The 21,601-nt window shown below is 40.4% G+C and overlaps 1 protein-coding gene and 1 pseudogene across 5 annotated transcripts in view; both read left to right on the top strand.

The window, feature by feature from the left end:
- LOC109682495 (zinc finger protein 197) overlaps window positions 1-21,601 on the top strand; it is an 80,562-nt gene that overhangs the window by 46,307 nt on the left and 12,654 nt on the right. The window contains exons 1-2 of one of the 5 annotated variants that reach the window (XM_074059506.1): window positions 15,712-15,860; window positions 19,854-20,327. In XM_074059506.1, the coding sequence (XP_073915607.1) occupies window positions 19,938-20,327 (390 nt within the window). In that variant the 5' untranslated portion in view covers window positions 15,712-15,860; window positions 19,854-19,937. Of the gene's footprint in view, window positions 1-4,384; window positions 4,394-15,711; window positions 15,861-19,853; window positions 20,328-21,601 lie in introns of those variants that run through there. The other 4 variants (XM_020157750.2, XM_074059501.1, XM_074059507.1 and 1 more) reach the window with 4 other exon arrangements.
- LOC141418557 (protein FAM136A pseudogene) lies at window positions 1,975-3,720 on the top strand (annotated as a pseudogene).

The raw sequence follows: 21,601 nt of genomic DNA on the forward strand, positions 1-21,601 counted from the left end.
GGTGTAGCACCACCTCCTCTAGTGTGCTTGGAAAGGGGAAAGCATGTAACCGAGGCAGTTGCACCCAGGAGAATTCTAAATAAACAAAGCCTGCGGGGCCAGGTGAGTGTTAAGCTCACTCCTGAGATCTGCAATCAATAAAGCCTCCAGCAAGAGCAGGCTGACAGCAGCGGGCAGGTGAGCCACAGCCTCAGATAGACATTCACAGAACCGTCTCTAGAACCTTTTTTTTTTTCCCTCTTCCTTTGATGCAACAACGACTAAACTAGAACTGCATGCTGAAGGACTAACTGAAACTGTATTGCATTTGAACTTGGGATATTTTGTTTTGTTTTATTTTTGTTTTTTTGTTTTATTTTTTGTTTTTTTCTCTTTGATGAGACAAAGAAAGAACTACTTCTGAGACACTATCTCCAGGATTGGAGGCTGAGGGACTGACACCAAAATGATTAAAACTGAAACTTTATTGCACTTGAACTTGGGGATTTTTTTTTCATCCTCTCTCTGTCTCTCTAATGTCTGTTTGGCTTACTGCTGATTAGTACACTATCTCTCCCTGTTTATTTCTTTGGCACTGTTTTTTTTTATTTTTATTTTTTGGTTTTTTTTAGTTGTTTGTTTGTTTTTCTGTTTTTCTTTACCTTCTTTGCTTTCCCTCTCCCCTCACCCTTCCATTGTAGATATCCCCTTGTTATTATTACAAGCTAGAAAATACTTAATTACACACAGTACAGGGACAGTAACAGTAGCAAGGGCAATGATGGGAAGATGGAAAAAAGAGGGAAACCAGTACCCCCCAGTAATAAATTAGTATAGGAATCAGAGGGAAATGAAGAAAACAGATTCAGATCCAGACTCCAACAAAATGAAGATAAACTATGCCAAAGAACCCAATGAAGCCCAAAAGAACTATCTGAAAGAAGAAATTCTGCAAGTAATCAATGAGAATTTTATAGAGATGATACTGGATATGGTCAACGAAAATATACATGAGACACTCAAGAAATTCCTAAACAACAAAAATAGAGAATTTGAGAAATCACAAGAAGAAATAAAAGAAACTATAGATGCACTGTATAAACACCAAAGTGAAACAAAGAACATGATAAATAGATAACTTAAAATGAACATAAAGAAAATTAAACAGGAAATGACTAAGGATATGGAAAACCTCAGAGAAAAGAATGAAACAGAAATGCAAAACAAAATGGAAGGCCAATCCAGCAGAATAGAACAAGCAGAAGACAGAATCTCAGAACTTGAAGATGAAATTGTAATTAAAGGAAAAACTGAAGAACAATGAGTTAAACAACTCAAGACCCGTGAAAAGAAAATGAAAGAACTCACTGACTCCATCAAAAGACCAAACCTGAGAATCATGGGCATTGAAGAAGGAGAGGAGGTGCAAGCAAAGGGAATGCATAATATATTCAACAAAATAATTACAGAAAATTTCCCAAATCTAGAGAAATCTGTGCCCATACAGATGCAAGAGGCCTCCAGAACAACAAACAGACCAGACCAAAATAGAACTACCCCACAGCATATTATCATTAAAACAAGTACAGAGACTAGAGAAAGAATATTGAAGCCTGTAAGAGAGAAAAAACAAATAACATACAAAGGTAAATGCATCAAAATCACAGCAGACTTCTCAACAGACACAATAAAAGCAAGAAGAGCTTGGGGTGAGGTCTTCCAGGCACTGAATGAAAATAACTTCAATCCTAGGATACTCTACCCAGCAAAACTATCATTCAAAATAGATGGAGCAATAAAAGTCTTCCACGATAAGCAGAAACTAAAACAATATATGACCACAAAGCCACCACTACAAAAGATTTTTCAAGGGATTCTGCACACAGAAAGTGAAACCCAACATAACCATGAAAGGGCAGGCAGCACCAAATTACAGGAAAAGAAAAAGCAAGAGGAGTCCATGTGGGCGCCTGCGTGGCGCGGCACGGTGCGGCGCAGCGCGGGTTCGCCATGGCGGAGCTGCAGCAGCTCTGGGTGCAGGAGGCGGTGGATGCCATGGTGAAGAGCGTGGAGAAAGAGAACATCCGAAAGATGGCCTCATGTTCCGGTGCAGCGCCAATTGCTGTGAAGACAGCCAGGCGTCCATGCAGCAGGTGCACCAGTGCATTGAGCGCTGCCATGCGCCTCTAGCCCAAGCCCAGGCCTTGGTGACCAGTGAGTTGGAAAGGTTCCAGGACCACATAGCCCAGTGCACCTTTCATTGCAATGACAAAGCCAAAGATTCAATGGATGCAGGGAACAAGGCGCTTCAGGTGAAGCAGCAGCTGGACAGTTGTGTGACCAAGTGTGTGGATGAGCACATGCACCTCATCCTGACTATGACTAAGAAGATGAAAGAGTCTCTCTCATCCATTGGGAAATAAAAGTCCTTTCCTGGGACCATTGAGCTCAGGGCAGGAATGTATTTAAAGAGGAATGGGAATTTTAGTCTTTTAAGCAAAGTTTATGAAGAAATTAAGGATGACAACATGTTTAAGGTATATTTCACTTGTTTCTGGACAATAGCTCTTTTATGTTTCCATCCTGGAAAGTGAAGTGGAAAAAAGGTGCTAAAATTTGGGTGAAAGATAGCATGTGGGCAGGGGGGCGTGTTTTGGAGCATAAATTCCCATGTGGCAAGTGCTTTTCCTAGCAGTTGAGATCTCCCATGTACAAAGCCACAGATCTCCAAGGTACTAGATTCTTCTTAGTACACAGGTACCAACAGGCTGGCAAGTTCCTCCAACCTGCCTGTGATCTGGTGAAGGTTGAGGAGAGGTGTGTCTTATTTGTTGCCAACCTCCTGTTTGCCGAAAGTATTTTTGTAAGTTATAAAACAAAACCCAGTAGATCACTAATTTAGAAAGGAAAGAAGGTTTCTGGTTTTTTTTTTGGGGGGGGGCGCATTATTGGGGTTTGAACTCAGGGCCTCACGCTTGCTAAGCAAGCACTCTTACTGCTTGAGCCAATCTACCATCCCAGGTTTCTGGATTTTTATTTTGCTTGGTTTTGTTTTGCATACAGCAGCATAGAGTGGATTTAAGGTGTGAGTTGGGAGAGAGTAGTTTAGTTGGACAAGAATTTTGAAAGGTTCTTCTGTACATCCGTTTCTGGCCATCAAGATGTGGATGTGCATTTCTTGAAATTCCTGGAGAGTCAGTGTCACTCTTGAGTGTTGAAAGCACAGCTTCCTTCACTGGCTTATGGGTTTTGAGGCTTTCTGCAGCAGAGCAGTAGGACAGTCTTGCCTTAAATGGAATGGAGGTTTGATCATGTCATACCAGCATCTGGTGATAAACACTAAATAGGAACTGTTGGCTAGTTGAGAGAGTTGTGAAGTACTGGACTTGCAAAATGCTGAATTTCATAAAACAGTGATGAGATAAAAGACTAAACCCAGCATTGTTTATTTAGCTAGCCCCTGAATTAACAGAGCCTTATTGAGACAATCTTCTGGGAATAGGAAGGTCAAAAAGCAAGGAAGGTGGGCAAGAACACATACACATTACCAAATGCCATTTTTGTCTGGGGTATTTGCAACAAGCAAGTGTTCCTGCCCCTTCAGGGTACCTTATCTTTTGGGTAAGGACCATGTTGTCTTTTTACCAACTTATTACTTGAAATGATAATATAGCCTGTCTGTTTGCTGTGATGTATTTTCCTAGTAGTATGGCTTTAAAATAAAGGTTCATTGTCTCCACACTTGATCTTGCTTTTGGGCGGTGGCTGCATTCCAACGTGTGGGGAGTGACCTGGGAAAGGGGAAACAAGGACGCAACCCGAACCCACAAATCTTCTGAAGTTGTCTCTGTACCCTACAGCTTTTTTAGTTTCCACGGCCAGTTACTGCTACACCAGTGACCCTGGGCAGTCACAAAGCACGTAAAGCCCGACCCAACCCCCGCCACCATCGTAGGCCAGAGAGCTTGTGACTGATTTAGCATGGGAATATAGGAAACTCAACAACAAAATGATGCAACTCTTAATTCTAAGTAAACATAAGATTGTGCAAAAACAGGAACTTAAGCTAGTATGCTAAGTGACTCAGCTTTGTACAAGGAGTACATTTCATGATTTTTTGAACTCCCAAGTTTTGAAAGACTGGGGAAAGAGAAGTATGAGAGGCTGGTCGTTTTTAGTCTACCACAAGCAGAATGTGGCACTGAGCAAGTCACCAGCACTCATTTGAAAATTGATTCATTGATTTGGTGTGTCACATTGAAAACAATATTTAAGTGGTTTTTAATCTCCTGTCCATTCCTTCCTGGATTCCAAGATGGCTGCAAAGTGACTGGAGGAGTGAATGGCTCAGAGCAAAGGACATAGCCCTAGGACTTGAAGAAGCAACCCATCACAAGAGACAGAGATCACCAAGATAGAGTGGCAGCTGGGAGCTGGGAAAGAATTCCAAGATGGCGGCTACAGGTAGGAAGCAGAAAGCGACCCTCCCATAGTGAAATCTTGGAGAGACGCTGGAGACACACTTTGCAGGCATAATCACCAAGAAAAGGCATAACTTTGACTCCTCCACATCTCCAGCTGGCACAGAGAATCTCCACTTCACGTTAAACAGAAAACCGAGGAGGGCCCCCGGGGCCGCCAGTGGCCGGCGCCCATACGGCTTGGGAAGACGCAGACCAGGTGAGCTTCGCGGTACCGCGGTAGCCCCACAGACAAGCCTGGGCCAGAGCAGCATAGCCCCCTGGACAGACTGACCTCCACCCGGGAAAAAAAGAGAAACTGAGTACTAAGCAATAAGAACAGTTAAGACACGCTGGAAAGAGGGTGGGGCGCCCTGAGCGCTGAAGATTGGGGGAAGGGAATCCTTCCCGGGACTGTAAATAAACAAGCCCTGCGGGCCGGAGAGGCTCTGGCGGGAGCAGGCGCGCCCAGCAACCAGGAGCGGGGACGTTTGTGAGAGGAGGGAAGACCCACTTCCCACGTGAACTGTAAATAAACACGCAGGTCTGACAACGCGGGGCAGTGTCACCTTTCCCAGTGCTTGGAAAGGGGAAAGCCTGTAGCAGAGGCCCCTGCACAGGAGAACTCTGAGCAAACAAAGCCTGTGGGACCAGGTGAGTGCTAGCTCACCCCAGAGATCTGCATAAATAACGCCGCCAGCTACAGGCTGAGAGCAGCAGGCAGGCAAGCCACAGTTGCAGATACCACTCTCAGAACTGCCTCCAGACGCTTTTTTTTCTTTTTCTCCCTACCTTTGATGAGAGAATAACTGAATTACACCTGCAAGCCAAAAAAACTTACTGAAACTGTATTGCATTTGAACTGGGGACACTTGGTGGGGCTTTTTTTTTTTCTTCTGTATGTGTGTGAGTGTAGTTTTGTTCTACTTTATGCATCCCCTTTGATGAGACAACTACAGAACAACATCTGAAGCACCAACTCCAGGACTGGAGATTGAGACGGACATCCAAATTATTAAGACTGAAATTGCATTGCATATAAACTTGGAAGTTTTTTGGTTTTTTTTTTTTTTTTAATTTTCTATTTTCCATTTTATTTTAATTCATTTTTATATATAGATATTACTTTCATATACTTATTTTTTATTTTTTTATCTTTGATTTTCAATCCTCTCTCTGTCTCTCTATTGTCTGTTCAGCTTACTGTCGATTAGTACACTAACACTCCCTGTTTATACCTTTGAAACTCTCTTGTCTGATACCTTGTTCTGCTTTCTCCCTCTTGTCTGTATATTTGTTTTCCCCTTTTCTTTAACTTCTTGCTTTCCATCTCAGCTCACTCTTCCAATCTAAATATTACCATTGTTATTATTACAAGCTAGAAAATACTTAATTACACACAGTACAGGGACAGTACCAACACCAAGGACAATGACAGGAAGACAGAAAAAACAAGGAAACCAGTTTCCCCACAGCAAAAAATTAGTACAGGAACCAGAGGGGAATGAAGAGAACAGAAACTCAGATCCAGACTCCAACAAAATGAAGATAAACTATGCCAAAGGACCCAATGAAGCCCACAAGAATAATTTAAAAGAAGACATACTACAAGTACTCAGTGAGAATTTTATAGAGATGATACTGGATAGGGTCAGCCAAAATGTACAGGAGACACTCAAGAAATTCCAAGACAATAAAAATAGAGAATTTGAAAAAGCAAAAGAAGAAATAAATGAAACCATAGAAACACTGTATACACACTAAAGTGAAAGAGAGAACACAATGAATAAATGGATAAATGAACTCAGGACAAAAATAGACAACAATAAAGAAGAAAACAGCCAGGATATGGAAAACCTCAGAAAAAAGAACGAAACAGAACTGCAAAACAAAACGGAAGGCCAATCCAGCAGAATAGAACAAACAGAAGACAGAATCTCAGAACTTGAAGATGAAATGGTAATTAAAGGAAAAACTGAAGAACTATTAATTAAACAACTCAAGACCTGTGAAAAGAAAATGCAAGAACTCACCGACTCCATCAAAAGACCAAACTTGAGAATCATGGGCATCGAAGAAGGAGAAGAGGTGCAAGCAAAGGGAATGCGTAATATATTCAACAAAATAATAACGGAAAAATTCCCAAATCTAGAGAAAGATATTCCCATACAGATGCAAGAGGCCTCCAGGACACCAAACAGACCAGATCAAAATAGAACTACTCCACGACATATCATCATTAAAACAACAAGTTCAGAAACTAAGGAAAGAATATTGAAGGCTGTAAGAGAGAAAAAACAAGTAACATACAAAGGTAAACCCATCAAAATCACAGCAGACTTCTCAACAGAAACATTAAAAGCAAGAAGAGCGTGGGGTGAGATCTTCCGGGCACTGAATGAAAATAACTTCAACCCCAGGATACTCTACCCAGCAAAGCTATCATTCAAAATAGATGGAGCAATAAAAGTCTTCCATGATAAGCAGAAACTAAAACAATATGTGACCACAAAGCCACCATTACAAAAGATTCTGCAAGGGATCCTGCACACAGAAAGTGACACCCAACTTAACCATGAAAAGGCAGGCAGCACCAAACCACAGGATAAGAAAAAGCAAGACAGTAGAGAGTAACATCAAGTTAGGTACACACAATCAAACCTTCAAACAACTAAGATAACTAAATGGCAGGAATCACCACATACCTATCAGTACTAACACTTAATGTTAATGGACTTAATTCACCCATCAAAAGACACCGTTTGACAAAATGGATTAAAAAAGAAGATCCAACAATTTGCTGCTTACAGGTGACTCATCTCACTGACAGAAATAAGCATATGCTTAGGATGAAAGGCTGGAAGAAGATTTACCAAGCCAATGGCCCCCGAAAACAAGCAGGAGTAGCAATACTTATCTCTGACAAAGTAGACTTCAAACCTACATTGATCAAATGAGATAAAGAAGGACATTCCATACTAATAAAAGGGGAAATAGATCAAAAGGAAATAATAATCATCAATCTGTACGCACCCAATGTCAACGCACCCAATTTCATCAAACATACCCTGAAAGACCTAAAAGCATATATAAACGCCAACACAGTGGTTGTGGGAGACTTTAACACTCCATTATCATCAATAGATAGGTCATCCAAACAAAAACTCAATAAAGAAATCCAAGATCTAAAATATGCAATAGATCAAGTGGACCTAGTAGATGTCTACAGAACATTTCATCCAACCTCTACACAATATACATTCTTCTCAGCAGCCCATGGAACCTTCTCCAAAGTAGATCATATCCTAGGGCACAAAGCAAGCCTCAGCAAATATAAGAAAATAGAAATAATACCATGCATACTATCTGACCACAATGCAGTAAAAGTAGAACTCAACAACAAAAGTAAAGACAAAAAACATGCAAACAGCTGGAAACTAAATAACTCATTACTTAATGAAGAATGGATCATCGATGCAATAAAAGAGGAAATTAAAAAGTTCCTAGAAGTCAATGAAAATGAAAACACAACCTACCGGAACCTATGGGACACAGCTAAGGCAGTCTTGAGAGGAAAGTTTATAGCCATGAGTGCATATATTAAAAAGATTGAAAGATCCCAAATCAATGACCTAATGATACATCTCAAACTCCTAGAAAAACAAGAACAAGCAAATCCCAAAACAAATAGAAGGAGAGAAATAATAAAAATAAGAGCTGAAATCAATGAAATAGAAACCAAAAAAAACCATACAAAGAATTAATGAAACAAAAAGTTGGTTCTTTGAAAAAATAAACAAGATCGATAGACCCCTGGCAAACCTGACTAAAATGAGGAGAGAAAAAACCCAAATTAGTAGAATTAGGAATGCAAAAGGGGAGATAACAACAAACACCATGGAAGTCCAGGAAATCATCAGAGACTACTTTGAGAACCTATATTCAAATAAATTTGAAAATCTAAAAGAAATGGACAGATTTCTAGATACATATGATCATCCAAAACTGAACCAAGAGGAAATTAATCACCTGAATAGACCTATAACACAAAATGAAATTGAAGCAGCAATCAAGAGTCTCCCCAAAAAGAAAAGTCCAGGACCTGATGGATTCTCTGCTGAATTCTATCAGACCTTTAAAGAAGAACTGATACCAACCCTCCTTAAACTGTTCCATGAAATAGAAAGGGAAGGAAAACTGCCAAACACATTTTATGAAGCCCGTATTACACTTATCCCAAAACCAGGCAAAGACACCTCCAAAAAGGAGAACTATAGGCCAATCTCCTTAATGAACATTGATGCAAAAATCCTCAACAAAATAATGGCAAATCGAATTCAGCAACACATCAAAAAGATTATTCACCACGACCAGGTAGGCTTCATCCCAGGGATGCAGGGGTGGTTCAACATACGAAAATCAATAAACGTAATAAACCACATTAACAGAAGCAAAGACAAAATCCACCTGATCATCTCAATAGATGCAGAAAAAGCCTTTGATAAGATCCAACATCATTTCATGATAAAAGCTCTAAGAAAACTAGGAATAGAAGGAAAGTTCCTCAACATTATAAAAGCTATATATGACAAACCTACAGCCAGCATTATACTTAACGGAGAAAAATTAAAACCATTCCCTCTAAAATCAGGAACCAGACAAGGATGCCCACTATCTCCACTCCTATTCAACATAGTACTGGAATTCCTAGCCAGAGCAATTAGGCAAGAAGAAGGAATAAAAGGAATACAAATAGGTAAAGAAACTGTCAAAATATCCCTATTTGCAGACGACATGATCCTATACCTTAAAGACCCAAAAAACTCTACTCAGAAGCTTCTAGACATCATCAATAGCTATAGCAAGGTAGCAGGATATAAAATCAATATAGAAAAATCATTAGCATTTCTATACACTAACAATGAGCAAACGGAAAAAGAATGTATGAAAACAATTCCATTTACAATAGCCTCAAACAAAATCAAATACCTAGGTGTAAACCTAACAAAAGATGTGAACGACCTCTACAAGGAAAACTATACACTTCTGAAGAAAGAGATTGAGGAAGACTATAGAAAGTGGAGAGATCTCCCATGCTCATGGATTGGTAGAATCAACATAGTAAAAATGTCGATAATCCCCAAAGTAATCTACATGTTTAATGCAATTCCCATCAAAATTCCAATGACATTCATTAGAGAGATTGAAAAATCTACTGTTAAATTTATATGGAAACACAAGAGGCCACGAATAGCCAAGGCAATGCTCAGTCAAAAGAACAATGCAGGAGGTATCACAATACCTGACTTCAAACTATATTACAAAGCAATAACAATAAAAACAGCATGGTACTGGCACAAAAACAGACATGAAGACCAGTGGAACAGAATAGAGGATCCAGATATGAAGCCACACAACTATGAGCAACTTATCTTTGACAAAGGAGCTAAAAATATACGATGGAGAAATAGCAGCCTCTTCAACAAAAACTGCTGGGAAAACTGGTTAGCAGTCTGCAAAAAACTGAAACTAGATCCATGTATATCACCCTATACCAAGATTAACTCAAAATGGATCAAGGATCTAAATATCAGACCCCAAACTCTTAAGTTGATACAAGAAAGAGTAGGAAATACTCTGGAGATAGTAGGTATAGGTAAGAACTTTCTCAATGAAACCCCAGCAGCACAGCAACTAAGAGATAGCATAAATAAATGGGACCTCATAAAACTAAAAAGCTTCTGTTCATCAAAAGAAATGGTCTCTAAACTGAAGAGAACACCCACAGAGTGGGAGAAAATATTTGCCAATTATACATCAGACAAAGGACTGATAACCAGAATATACAGGGAACTTAAAAAACTAAATTCTCCCAAAACTAATGAACCAATAAAGAAATGGGCATGTGAACTAAACAGAACTTTCTCAAAAGAAGAAATTCAAATGGCCAGAAAACACATGAAAAAATGCTCACCATCTCTAGCAATAAAGGAAATGCAAATTAAAACCACGCTAAGATTCCACCTCACCCCTGTTAGAATAGCCATCATCAGCAACACCAACAACAACAGGTGTTGGCGAGGATGCGGGGAAAAAGGAACCCTCTTACACTGTTGGTGGGAATGTAGACTAGTACAACCACTCTGGAAAAAAATTTGGAGGCTACTTAAAAAGCTAGACATCGATCTACCATTTGATCCAGCAATACCACTCTTGGGGATATACCCAAAAGACTGTTACTCCAGAGGCACCTGCACATCCATGTTTATTGCGGCACTATTCACAATAGCCAAGTTATGGAAACAGCCAAGATGCCCCAGCACTGACGAATGGATTAAGAAAATGTGGTATCTATACACAATGGAATTTTATGCAGCCATGAAGAAGAACGAAATGTTATCATTTGCTGGTAAATGGATGGAATTGGAGAACATAATTCTGAGTGAGGTTAGCCTGGCCCAAAAGACCAAAAATCGTATGTTCTCCCTCATATGTGGACATTAGATCAAGGGCAAACACAACAAGGGGATTGGACTATGAGCACATGATAAAAGCGAGAGCACACAAGGGAGGGGTGAGGATAGGTAAGACACCTAAAAAACTAGCTAGCATTTGTTGCCCTTAATGCAGAGAAACTAAAGCAGATACCTTAAAGCAACTGAGGCCAATAGGAAAAGGGGACCAGGAACTAGAGAAAAGGTTAGATCAAAAAGAATTAACCTAGAAGGTAACACCCACACACAGGAAATCAATGTGAGTCAATGCCCTGTATAGCTATCCTTATCTCAACCAGCAAAACCCCTTGTTCCTTCCTATTATTGCTTATACTCTCTCTACAACAAAATTAGAAATAAGGGCAAAATAGTTTCTGCTGGGTATTGAGGGGGGGGAGCGGGAGGGGGTGGAGTGGGTGGTAAGGGAGGGGGTGGGGGCAGGGGGGAGAAATGAACCAAGCCTTGTATGCACATATGAATAATAAAAGAAAAATGAAAAAAAAAAAAAGCAAGAAAGTAGAGAGTAACCTCAACTTAGATACACACAATCAAACCTTCAAACAACTAAGACAACTAAATGACAGGAATCACCACATACCTATCAGTACTAACACTTAATGTTAATGGACTTAATTCCCCCATCAAAAGGCACCGTTTGAAGAACTGGATTAAAAAGTAAGATCCAACAATTTGTTGTTTACAGGAGACCCATCTCACCGACAGAAATAAGCATAGGCTTAGGATGAAAGGCTGGAAGAAGATTTACCACGCCAATGGCCCCCGAAACAGGCAGGAGTAGCAATACTTATCTCTGACAAAGTAGACTTCAAACCTACATTGATCAAATGAGATAAAGAAGGACATTCCATACTAATGAAAGGAGAAATAGACCAAAAGGAAATAACAATCATCAATCTATATGCAGCCAATGTCAATGCACCTGATTTCATCAAACATACCCTGAAAGACCTAAAAGTATATATTAACTCCAACACAGTGGTTGAGGGAGACTTTAACACTCCATTATAATTAATAGATAGGTCATCCAAACAAAAATCAATAAAGAAATCCTACATTTAAAATATACCATAGATCAAATGGACCTACTTGATGTCTATAGTACATTTCATCCAACTTGTACACAATATACATTCTTCTCAGCAGTCCACGGAACCTTCTCCAAAATAGATTGTATCCTAGGGCACAAAGCAAGCCTCAGCAAATATAAGAAAATAGAAATTATACCGTGCATACTATCTGAGCACAATGCAGTAAAAGTAGAACTCAACAACAAAAGAAAAGACAAAAAACATGCAAACAGCTGGAAACTGAATAACTCATTACTTAATGAACAATGCATCATTGAGGAAATTAAAAAGTTCCTGGAAGTCAATGAAAATGACAACACAACCTACCCGAACCTATGGGACACAGCAAAGGCAGTCCTGAGAGGAAAGTTTATAGCCATGAGTGCTTATATTGATAATACTGAAAGATCTCAAATCAATGACCTAATGACACATCTCAAACTCCTAGAAAAACAAGAACAAGCAAATCCCAAAACAAATAGGAGAGAAATAATAAAAATAAGAGCTGAAATCAATGAAACAGAAACCAAAAAAAACCATACAAAGAATTAATGAAACAAAAAGTTGGTTCTTTGAAAACATAAACAAGATCAATAGACCCTTGGCAAACCTGAGTAAAATGAGGAGTGAAAAAACCCAAATTAGTAGAATCAGGATTGCAAAAGGGGAGATAACAACAAACACCATGGAAGTCCAGGAAATCAACAGAGACTACTTCGAGAACCTATATTGTAGTGGCACAAAAACAGACATGAATACCAGTGGAACAGAATAGAGGACCCGGATATGAAGCCACACAACTATAACCAACTTGGTTTTGACAAAGGCGCTATAATATAAGATGGAGAAAAGACAGCCCCTTCAACAAAAACTGCTGGGAAACCTGGTTAGCAGACTGCAAAAAACTGAAACTAGATCCATGTTTATCACCCTATACCAATATTAACTCAAAAGGGATCAAGGATCTTAATATTAGACCCCAAACTCTAAAGTTGGTACAGGAAAGAGTAGGAAATACATTGGAACTAATAGGTATAGGAAAGAACTTTCTCAATGGAACCCCAGCAGCACAGCAACTAAGAGATAGCATAAATAAATGGGACTTCATAAAACTAAAAAGCTTCTGCTCAACCAAAGAAATGGTCTCTAAACTGAAGAGAACACCCACAGAGTGGGAGAAAATATTTGCCAGCTACACATCAAATGACTGATAACCAGAATATATAGGAAGTCAAAAAACTAAATTCTCCCAAAATTAATGAACAAATAAAGTAATGGGCAAGTGAACTAAACAGAACTTTCTCAAAAGAAGAAATTCAAATGGCCAAAAAACACATGAAAAAATGCTCACCATCTCTAGCAATAAAGGAAATGCAAATTAAAACCACACTAAGATTCCACCTCACCCCTGTTAGAATAGCCATCATTAGCAACACCACTAACGACAGGTGTTGGTGAGGATGTGAGGAAAAAGGAACCCTCTACACTGCTGGTGGGAATGTAAACTAGTTCAACCACTCTGGAAAAAAATTTGGAGGCTACTTAAAAAGCTAAACATTGATCTACCATATGATCCAGCAATACCACTCTTGGGGATATACCCAAAAGACTGTGACATAGGTTACTCCAGAGGCACCTGCACACCCATGTTTATTGCAGCAGTATTCACAATAGCCAAGTTATAGAAACAGCCAAGATTCCCCTCATATGCGGACATTAGATCAAGGGCAAACACAACAAGGGGATTGGACTATGAGCACATGATAAAAGCGAGAGCACACAAGGGAGGTATGAGGATAGGTAAGACACCTAAAAAACTAAATAGCATTTGTTGCCCTCGACACAGAGAAACTAATGCAGATACTTTAAAGCAACTGAGGCCAATACGAGAAGGGGACCAGGAACTAGAGAAAAGGTTAGTTCAAGAAGAATTAACTTAGAAGGTGACACACATGTGAAGAGGAAGATAGCCTTGAAACAGGGTCATAAAACATGGTAAACTGTCAATTAAAAGCTGTAACCTAGGACAGAGCTGTAAAGCATGAGGAATTGCCCATTAGAGCCATGCAAAAGTTCAGGACCAAGATGAAAGGCACCCAATAGGAAAAGGGGAACAGGTACTAGAGAAAAGGTTAGATCAAAAAGAGTTAACCTAGAAGGTAACACCCACACACAGGAAATCAATGTGAGTCAATGCCCTGTATAGCTATCCTTATCTCAACCAGCAAAAACCCTTGTTCCTTCCTATTATTGCTTATACTCTCTCTACAACAAAATTAGAAATAAGGGCAAAATAGTTTCTGCTGGGTATTAGGGGGGGGAGAGGGAGGGGGCGGAGTGGGTGGTAAGGGAGGGGGTGGGGGCAGTGGGGAGAAATGAACCAATCCTTGTATGCACATATGAATAATAAAAGAAAAATGAAAAAAAAAAAGATAATATAAGAAATAAAAGGAAAAAAAAAAAAAGATGAAAGGCACCATGCAGAGATAAGCACCCATTCCTGCCTTTCTTTGTCTCTACTTGTAAATAAACTTTCCAAAGCAGGCCTCCCCTGCTGTTCTTATCTAAACAACATAGGTTCCTAGCTCACTATCAGCCCAATGAACCTAAACAATCTAACTCACTGGTTAGGACACCATAACCTGAGCACATTTTTGTAACCTGATGCCCTGTACTACCTTTTAAATATCTTATGAATCCTTTGTTCAGGGCTCAGACACAGGTGTAAGTCTGAGCCCGCTGGCATAAAAATAAAATCTGAGTTCTCCACTCCTCCAACTGTCGCTTGGTTTCTTGTCTGACCATACTTCCTCAACACTTGTACAGGAAAGCAATGTGAGTCAACTCCCTGTATAGCTATCCTTATCTCAACTAGCAAAAACCCTTGGTCCTTCCTATTACCGCTTATACTCTCTCTTCAACAAAATTAGAGATAAGGGCAAAAGAGTTTCTGCCTTGAAGCGAGGGGTTGCAGGGGTAAGGGAGGGGGCGAAGGGGGAGTCAAGGAGGGGGCAGAGGGAAGGGGGAAAATGATCCAAACATTGTATGCACATATGAATAAAATACGATAAAATAAAATAATAAAAAAGAAACACATTTTTGGTGGGGGAAAAAAAAAACCCTACATGGATCTTGGTGGAAAGATCCAAGGTCCTTGCCTTGGATTTCAAAGTCTTCCTAGTTATTAGGCAAGGAATTTTGAGAAATTACTTAAGCTTACTCATCCTTAGTTTCAGTATCATTAAAACTGGGACAATATTAGGTGTCTCAAAGAATTGATGTAAGAAGTAAATGAAATTAACCGGGTGAATATGTGAAAGAGTCTGACATAAAATCAGCAATGTTTATATTCATTTTTTCCCCTGATATCTCAGCTGTTCTGGTTTGAACTTTAGCCTCACTCAACTTAAATGTTCTGGAGTTCCTAGTGATACAGTGCGGAAAAGTGTGCTTGTGTTTACGTGGAGATGCAGGAAGTGCAGCTGGGTAATTTTTGCACCTACAAAAACCTCTTTCAAGGACCAAGGATGTCCTGACTCACTGTGGCATTCTCAGCGAAGTGGCAGAAACCTGGACAACTCTGAACAGTCTAAAAACCAAGCGCCCTGGAGCTCCAAGAGCTCCTGGCCTCCTCCAGGAGCGGCAACGCACCATAGAGTTGGAGTTTCCTAGAGAGCCGGGGATGTGGGGACAGCGGTAAGCAACCGGAAGTCGCGGTCTTCGGTTTTCGGCCATCATTCTGAGCCTCGGCTGCGGCTGCGTCCGGGTCCCGTGTCATCTCCGGCAGCCACACGCCGAAGCAGCGGCAGTGGCAGGGTTGGAGCGCGGCCGGAGCCCTGGTGAGCCGGAGGGAGGGGGCGGCGGCGCGCGGGGGAGCGCGCACAGCGGCGGGGGCGGGGCGGCCCTCCCGGCTTCCCCCGCGGCGGCCTGGGCTGGGCGCGACCCGGGGCGGGTACCGAGGACCGCGCGTGAGTGCGTGTGACCCCCGAGTGCGAGTGACCTCGCCGGCGGGTCACCGCAGGGGCCGCTTAGAAACAGTCGGAGGCTTCCCAGAGCAGTGGCCTCCAGCCTTCTGGGGATGGGCCAGTGATCGCCTTTTAATTCTGTAACACTGCGGTATTACAAAGCAAACTTAAGCCGCGGGTGCACCGTAACTTCACTGAAGTTTCGCAAAAAGAAAAGTAACTGCCCACCTGTCGATGACTGTGTGTATGTGACTATTGCTTTTCTCTTTTTGCAGCTTGCATGATTAATGTTTGGAAACCATTGTTTCAACTGCTGTTTTTTGGGTTTCATAAACCTCTTCTTAGATGGAATTATTTTGGGGTTTTGGAGTTGAAATCCCTGAGTTCAGAATTTGCTCCTACAACCTAACCAGCCTTGTGTGAATCCGTAGCTCCTCTGAACCTGTTGCTGTTTTAAATTTCTGCCTCATAAACCTTGTGTGAGAAACAAGATTGGCTTTTAATCTGCAAAATAACTATGGGTAGAAAGTTTTGATAGAAAATTAATCTTAAATCCTTTTAAAAGTTTCCATCACCCCCAGATTAATTACCCAGAAATGCCAAGTTCTCCCCAATTGTCTTATTCCTTCTGCTTCATTTATAACTTAATCATTTGTTTAGAGAATTGGAAAAACCTAACTAGTCTTCCTAATATCACTCCACCCCATGAGTCCTCCTTTTCCTGATTCTACAAAGTAAGAAAGGTCTTTGTGATTGTGTCACAAAACCCAGAAGCCATAAAAGATTGGTTGCATGGCAAAAACCATCATAATAACAAAGTCACAGACACATGACAAACTAGGGAAAATTTTGCAACTTCCATTGTAAGCAAGGGACTGGTTTTCCTGTGATACAGAATGTGTACAAATTAACAAGACCCAGCACCCAGCAAAATATGAGTTGTTAGCAAAATGACTTAATGTACTCATTCACTCAAAATGCAGGTTGAAATTTTGGGAATGAGCCCAATCTTTGACAACTGCATTGGTGAGAGAATGAGGAGGACTGATTGGCAATATAAATTATAAATACATCTGTTAACTCAGCAATTCTGCTTGAAGGAATTTTTCTTCTTTTTTTTTCCTGGCATTACTGGAATTTGAACTCAGGGCCTTGTGCTTGCTAGATAAGCACTGTACCACTTAACTCACTCTCCCAACCCTTTTTTTGCTTTAGGTATTTTTTGGATTGGATATTTGCTTGGGGCCGGTCTAGAACTACAATCCTTCTACCTATGCCTCCCAGTACCTGGGAGTTACAGATGTGTGCCATCAGGCCCAACTTAATGGTTGAGTTGGGGTCTTGCTAACTCTCCCGGACCACCAGCCTCAAACTGTGATCATCCTAATCTCTGCCTCGAAAGTAGCTGGTATTAGAGGCGTGAGCCACCATACCCAAGGAACTTTTTCCTGTGTGTGCCTACACATACACAAATTGGTGGGTCCACTATTATCCATAATTATATTGTTGGTAATAAGGAAAGATTGAAAAGTGCCTAAGTGTCTCACCAGTGCTAGACTGAACAAATAAATTGCATCTATAAAAACAGGAAGGGACTATTTACTCACAGGAAAGGTCTCTAAGATACATTGTTAACTGGAGAAAAGGAAGATGCAGCACACTGTTCATGCTGAAAAGATAGCAAATATAAAACAATATGTACACACACTTGTATGTGTGTAAATGACTGCAAAGATATGGAGAGTAATGAAGACAGGGAAAGTGCATGGTGTGTTTCTTATGTTAATCTTTGAACAACATGAATGGTACCTGCTTTAAAAAAATAACAAGGAAATGTAATTTAAAGTCACTTTAATGGCTCATCACTTATAGGATGTGATCACCTCCTTACTCTGCCTCTCAAGAGACTTTAGAATTTGTCTCCTGTTTACCTCCCTGTTCTGCTTTTACTAGCTTGTCTCCAGAACTTTCTATACTTCTGTGGTTTGCAAAGCCCTTTTTTCAAAAGAACTGTTTTTCTTTCTGTTGGTGGTGGTGATGGTGCTGAAGATCAAACCTAGGGCTTTACACATGCAAGACAAGAGCTGTACTACAAAGCCCATTTCTGACAGAGCTGTGTGTGCTTGTGTTTTACTTCCTTTGGAAAGTACAGTATCAGCCAGGTGCTGATGGCTCACACCTATCAGCCTAGCTACTTGGGAGATTCAGATTGGGAGGATCATGGTTCAAGGGTAGCCCAGGCAAAAAGGTAGTAAGACCTCATCTCAACCAATAGCTGAACATGGTGGCATGCACCTGTCATCCTATAGTGGGAAGCATAAAATAGGAGGATGGTGGTCCAGACCAGCCTGGGCAAAAATTGAGATCCTGTTTTCAAAGTAACCAAAACAGAAAGGACAGAGGCATGGTTCAAGTGGTAGAACACTGCCTAACAAGTGGAAAGTCCTGAGTTCAAACCTCCCCCTGCCCCATTCAGTTTCCTTTTTCCTGGAATGGCTTTCCTGATAATTAGTTTTATATTTTTTCCTTAAAAGCCCAATCCAAAGATACCTTTCATGAGTTCTTTTTGTGTTTATATGTTGTTCCTATTATATTTACACATTAAATTGAAATTGTGGTTATAATTCTGCCTCTTCTGTTTGTTTATTCACAAGTTTCTTAAGGGTTTGTTAAATAAAATTAATCATATCTCACAGATGATGATGTAACTGTTAAACCTTAAAAATTTTAAAATACTTGTACTCTTTGGCCCAGCATTTTTATCTCTAGAAATTTATCCTGAAGAAATAAGCAGAAATACAACCGAAAGTTTGTCAGCCATGAGAGTCATGGAGGTCTTTATAATAGCAAAGAATTAGATATAATCTATATGTTTAGCAAACAGAACTACCTAAGTATTGCTTGACTCAATCTTATACAGTATTTAATGTAACATTCACAACGTAATATGTGAGGAGAGCAAGTTACAGAGCGGTACAGTCAGATCCAGTCTTGTGATCCAAATTGGTGTGTAGAGAAAGGACTGAATGAATATAGTCCAAAACTATAACAATGATTATTTTCTGGTTTTGTGCTTCTTTCTCAATTTTACAAATTATACATTTTGTAATCAGAAAAATGTTATTTCTAGAGAGCAAAAAGCCTAAATTCCATATGATGCAACCTTATCCAAAGTTATTCAAGTATCCAAAGTTATTCAAATATTTTGATTAACAGAATGGACAATTTTTAGACAAATGTAGGTATAACAAACTACACAGCCTTTATCAGTTGAGTGTTTGATTATTTTCCTATAGGTATCTGGATTAAGGCTATGGTTACTCCATGACTCTTGAACGGAAGAGTGTTAGTTACAGAATAACTCACATTTGAGTCCATGTATCAGGCACTGTTCAAAAACTTGAATGAAGGTTGGGTATAGCTCATAGTAGAGCACTTGTGTAGTATGTGTGAGGCCCTGGGTTTGATCTCTAGCACACAAACAAAACAAAACAAAAAATTCCTTGAAGTGTATTTTGACATCAAATTCTCAACCCTGTAAGGTGGGAACTGCTGTTATCCCTGTGTCACAAATTAGTGAGATAACCTGTTTAGACTACAGAAGTATGTGGGAGGCCAATCGTAGATAGACTTTATTGTAATTAGAGGGAGGAGAGCCAGTAAATCAAGGCCAAAGTAATTCCATGTGTTTGCCGTCTGTAGCCCTATCCCCAGGGCCTTAGGCAGGAGGTTTCTGTCACAGAAGATACTCTGGAGCCTGGAATCTTGCATTCAATTTTGCATTTACTCCATTTTTTACTGGGAGCTAACAGGGGTCTGGAAAGCTTGGTTATTTCTCTGAGCTAACTTTAACAATTCTTTCTTGAGGTCTTACAGATGATACTCTCCAGACTAAGGAAAAAGTCAAGCAAGAATTAAAGGAACGTGGAGAGGAACTTTTCCTAAAATATAATGACAAGAGAAAATTGGGCCCACAATGCTCTGAGACAAGAGGGTCTTGTGAAAGGGAAGGACGATATCTGGAAGTGGGGCACCAACTTCCAAGGGAGCAGCTCCTCTGTTTGGGAAACGTGCCACCTGCACTTTAGACAGTTACGTTACCATGAGACATCCGGACCCCAGGAGGCTCTGAGCCGCCTCAGGGAGCTCTGTCGCCGATGGCTGAGGCCAGAAGCACGCACCAAGGCTCAGATCCTGGAGCTGCTGGTGCTGGAGCAGTTCCTGAGCATCCTGCCTGGGGAGCTCCGGACCTGGGTGCAGCTCCACCGTCCTGGGAGTGGCGAGGAGGCTGTGGCCCTGGTAGAGGAGCTGCAGAAAGATCTGGATGGACCAGCACTAAAAGTGAGAAAGGCTGGGGGTGGGGTATAAATAGAAAGAAGGAAAGAATTGAGGCTGGGCTGGTGGGTAATCCTGCAGTTTTTCATTAATAATTAACAGCACACCAGTAATCTAATACTAAAGAAAGTAGGTTCATAAACTACTCAGATTACAGAATGTGTTTGCAGAAACTGTGGATTTATGATTTAGGTCTTTGGGTCCAACTCGGAATCAACATAAGAGCATTGATTCCATTTTGTTCCTCTGGATGATGCTTACTAATGCTGAGTTTGGTTCAACACTTTGAAAAGGATAATGTTTATAAGTGTTCCCTATTCGGAAGCTTATATATTGTTCTATAAGTCTGATTGGAATAATGAGAAAAACTTGGAATATAAAGGGAAGTGACATACCAAGAATGATGCTCTTTAACAAAACAACAACAACAAAAAAATGATGCCATCCATTTCCAACAAGACCTCCCCTTGTGTGCTCCTACTGTGGATTCTACAAGACAAGGGGTTAGGTTGAAATGTTTGCTTCTGAAAAAATTTTATATCTTTGGCCTTTAGATTGGGACCTTAATACAGTCTTTCTCATATGTGTGAGATTTCTTTTCGTAAATGGAATATGTAGCCCATTAGAAACACCTCTGTATAAGAAGCCTAAAAAGTCTGAACCATAACTCAAACTTGGCAGTGGTATTAAAGATGGGCTACTTTATTTTAACCATAAAATGAGGATTTTTAGAGCTATTTATCTTATTATGAATTAGTAATCCATCCTTCTCACTTGAGAGATGAGAAAACTGAGGCAGAAAAGGGTTCAGTGGGTTGCTTTAGGTTTGACACCTAGTTAGTAACAAACCAAGTGTCTAGATCCCCACTCCCTTGTTACTTGTGTTAAAGCAGGAAGGTGTAGGTAAAGTGGTAAACGGGCAGAAGGTAAATAAGTAGAAGACTTGTAATTGAACCCACATCTGATCTAAAGCTAGGTCTGAGGCTAAATCCATGCTCTTCATTACTGCTTGTTACTTCCATTCCCTCCTTAACCCACACCCAGGTCTGGCTTCTGTTGCCACCGTTCTGTACAGTCTCCTCTGGGAGAGGTCACCAGTGCCATGAGTGGGGCTAGAGGGCAGCTCCATTGTTCTCAATGCAAAGCTTTACTGCTGTTTTGATGCTCCACATTTGAGGTGGGTCTTTCTGATCTCACAGTTCTAGATTGAGGGCAGAAAGAGGTCCGTAGTGGTTAGGTGAGTCCATTTTCTAAATGTACAAGAAGAACCAGCTTAATTT

Source organism: Castor canadensis, chromosome 17, assembly GCF_047511655.1.
Source record: "Castor canadensis chromosome 17, mCasCan1.hap1v2, whole genome shotgun sequence".
NCBI classification, from domain to species: domain Eukaryota; kingdom Metazoa; phylum Chordata; class Mammalia; order Rodentia; family Castoridae; genus Castor; species Castor canadensis.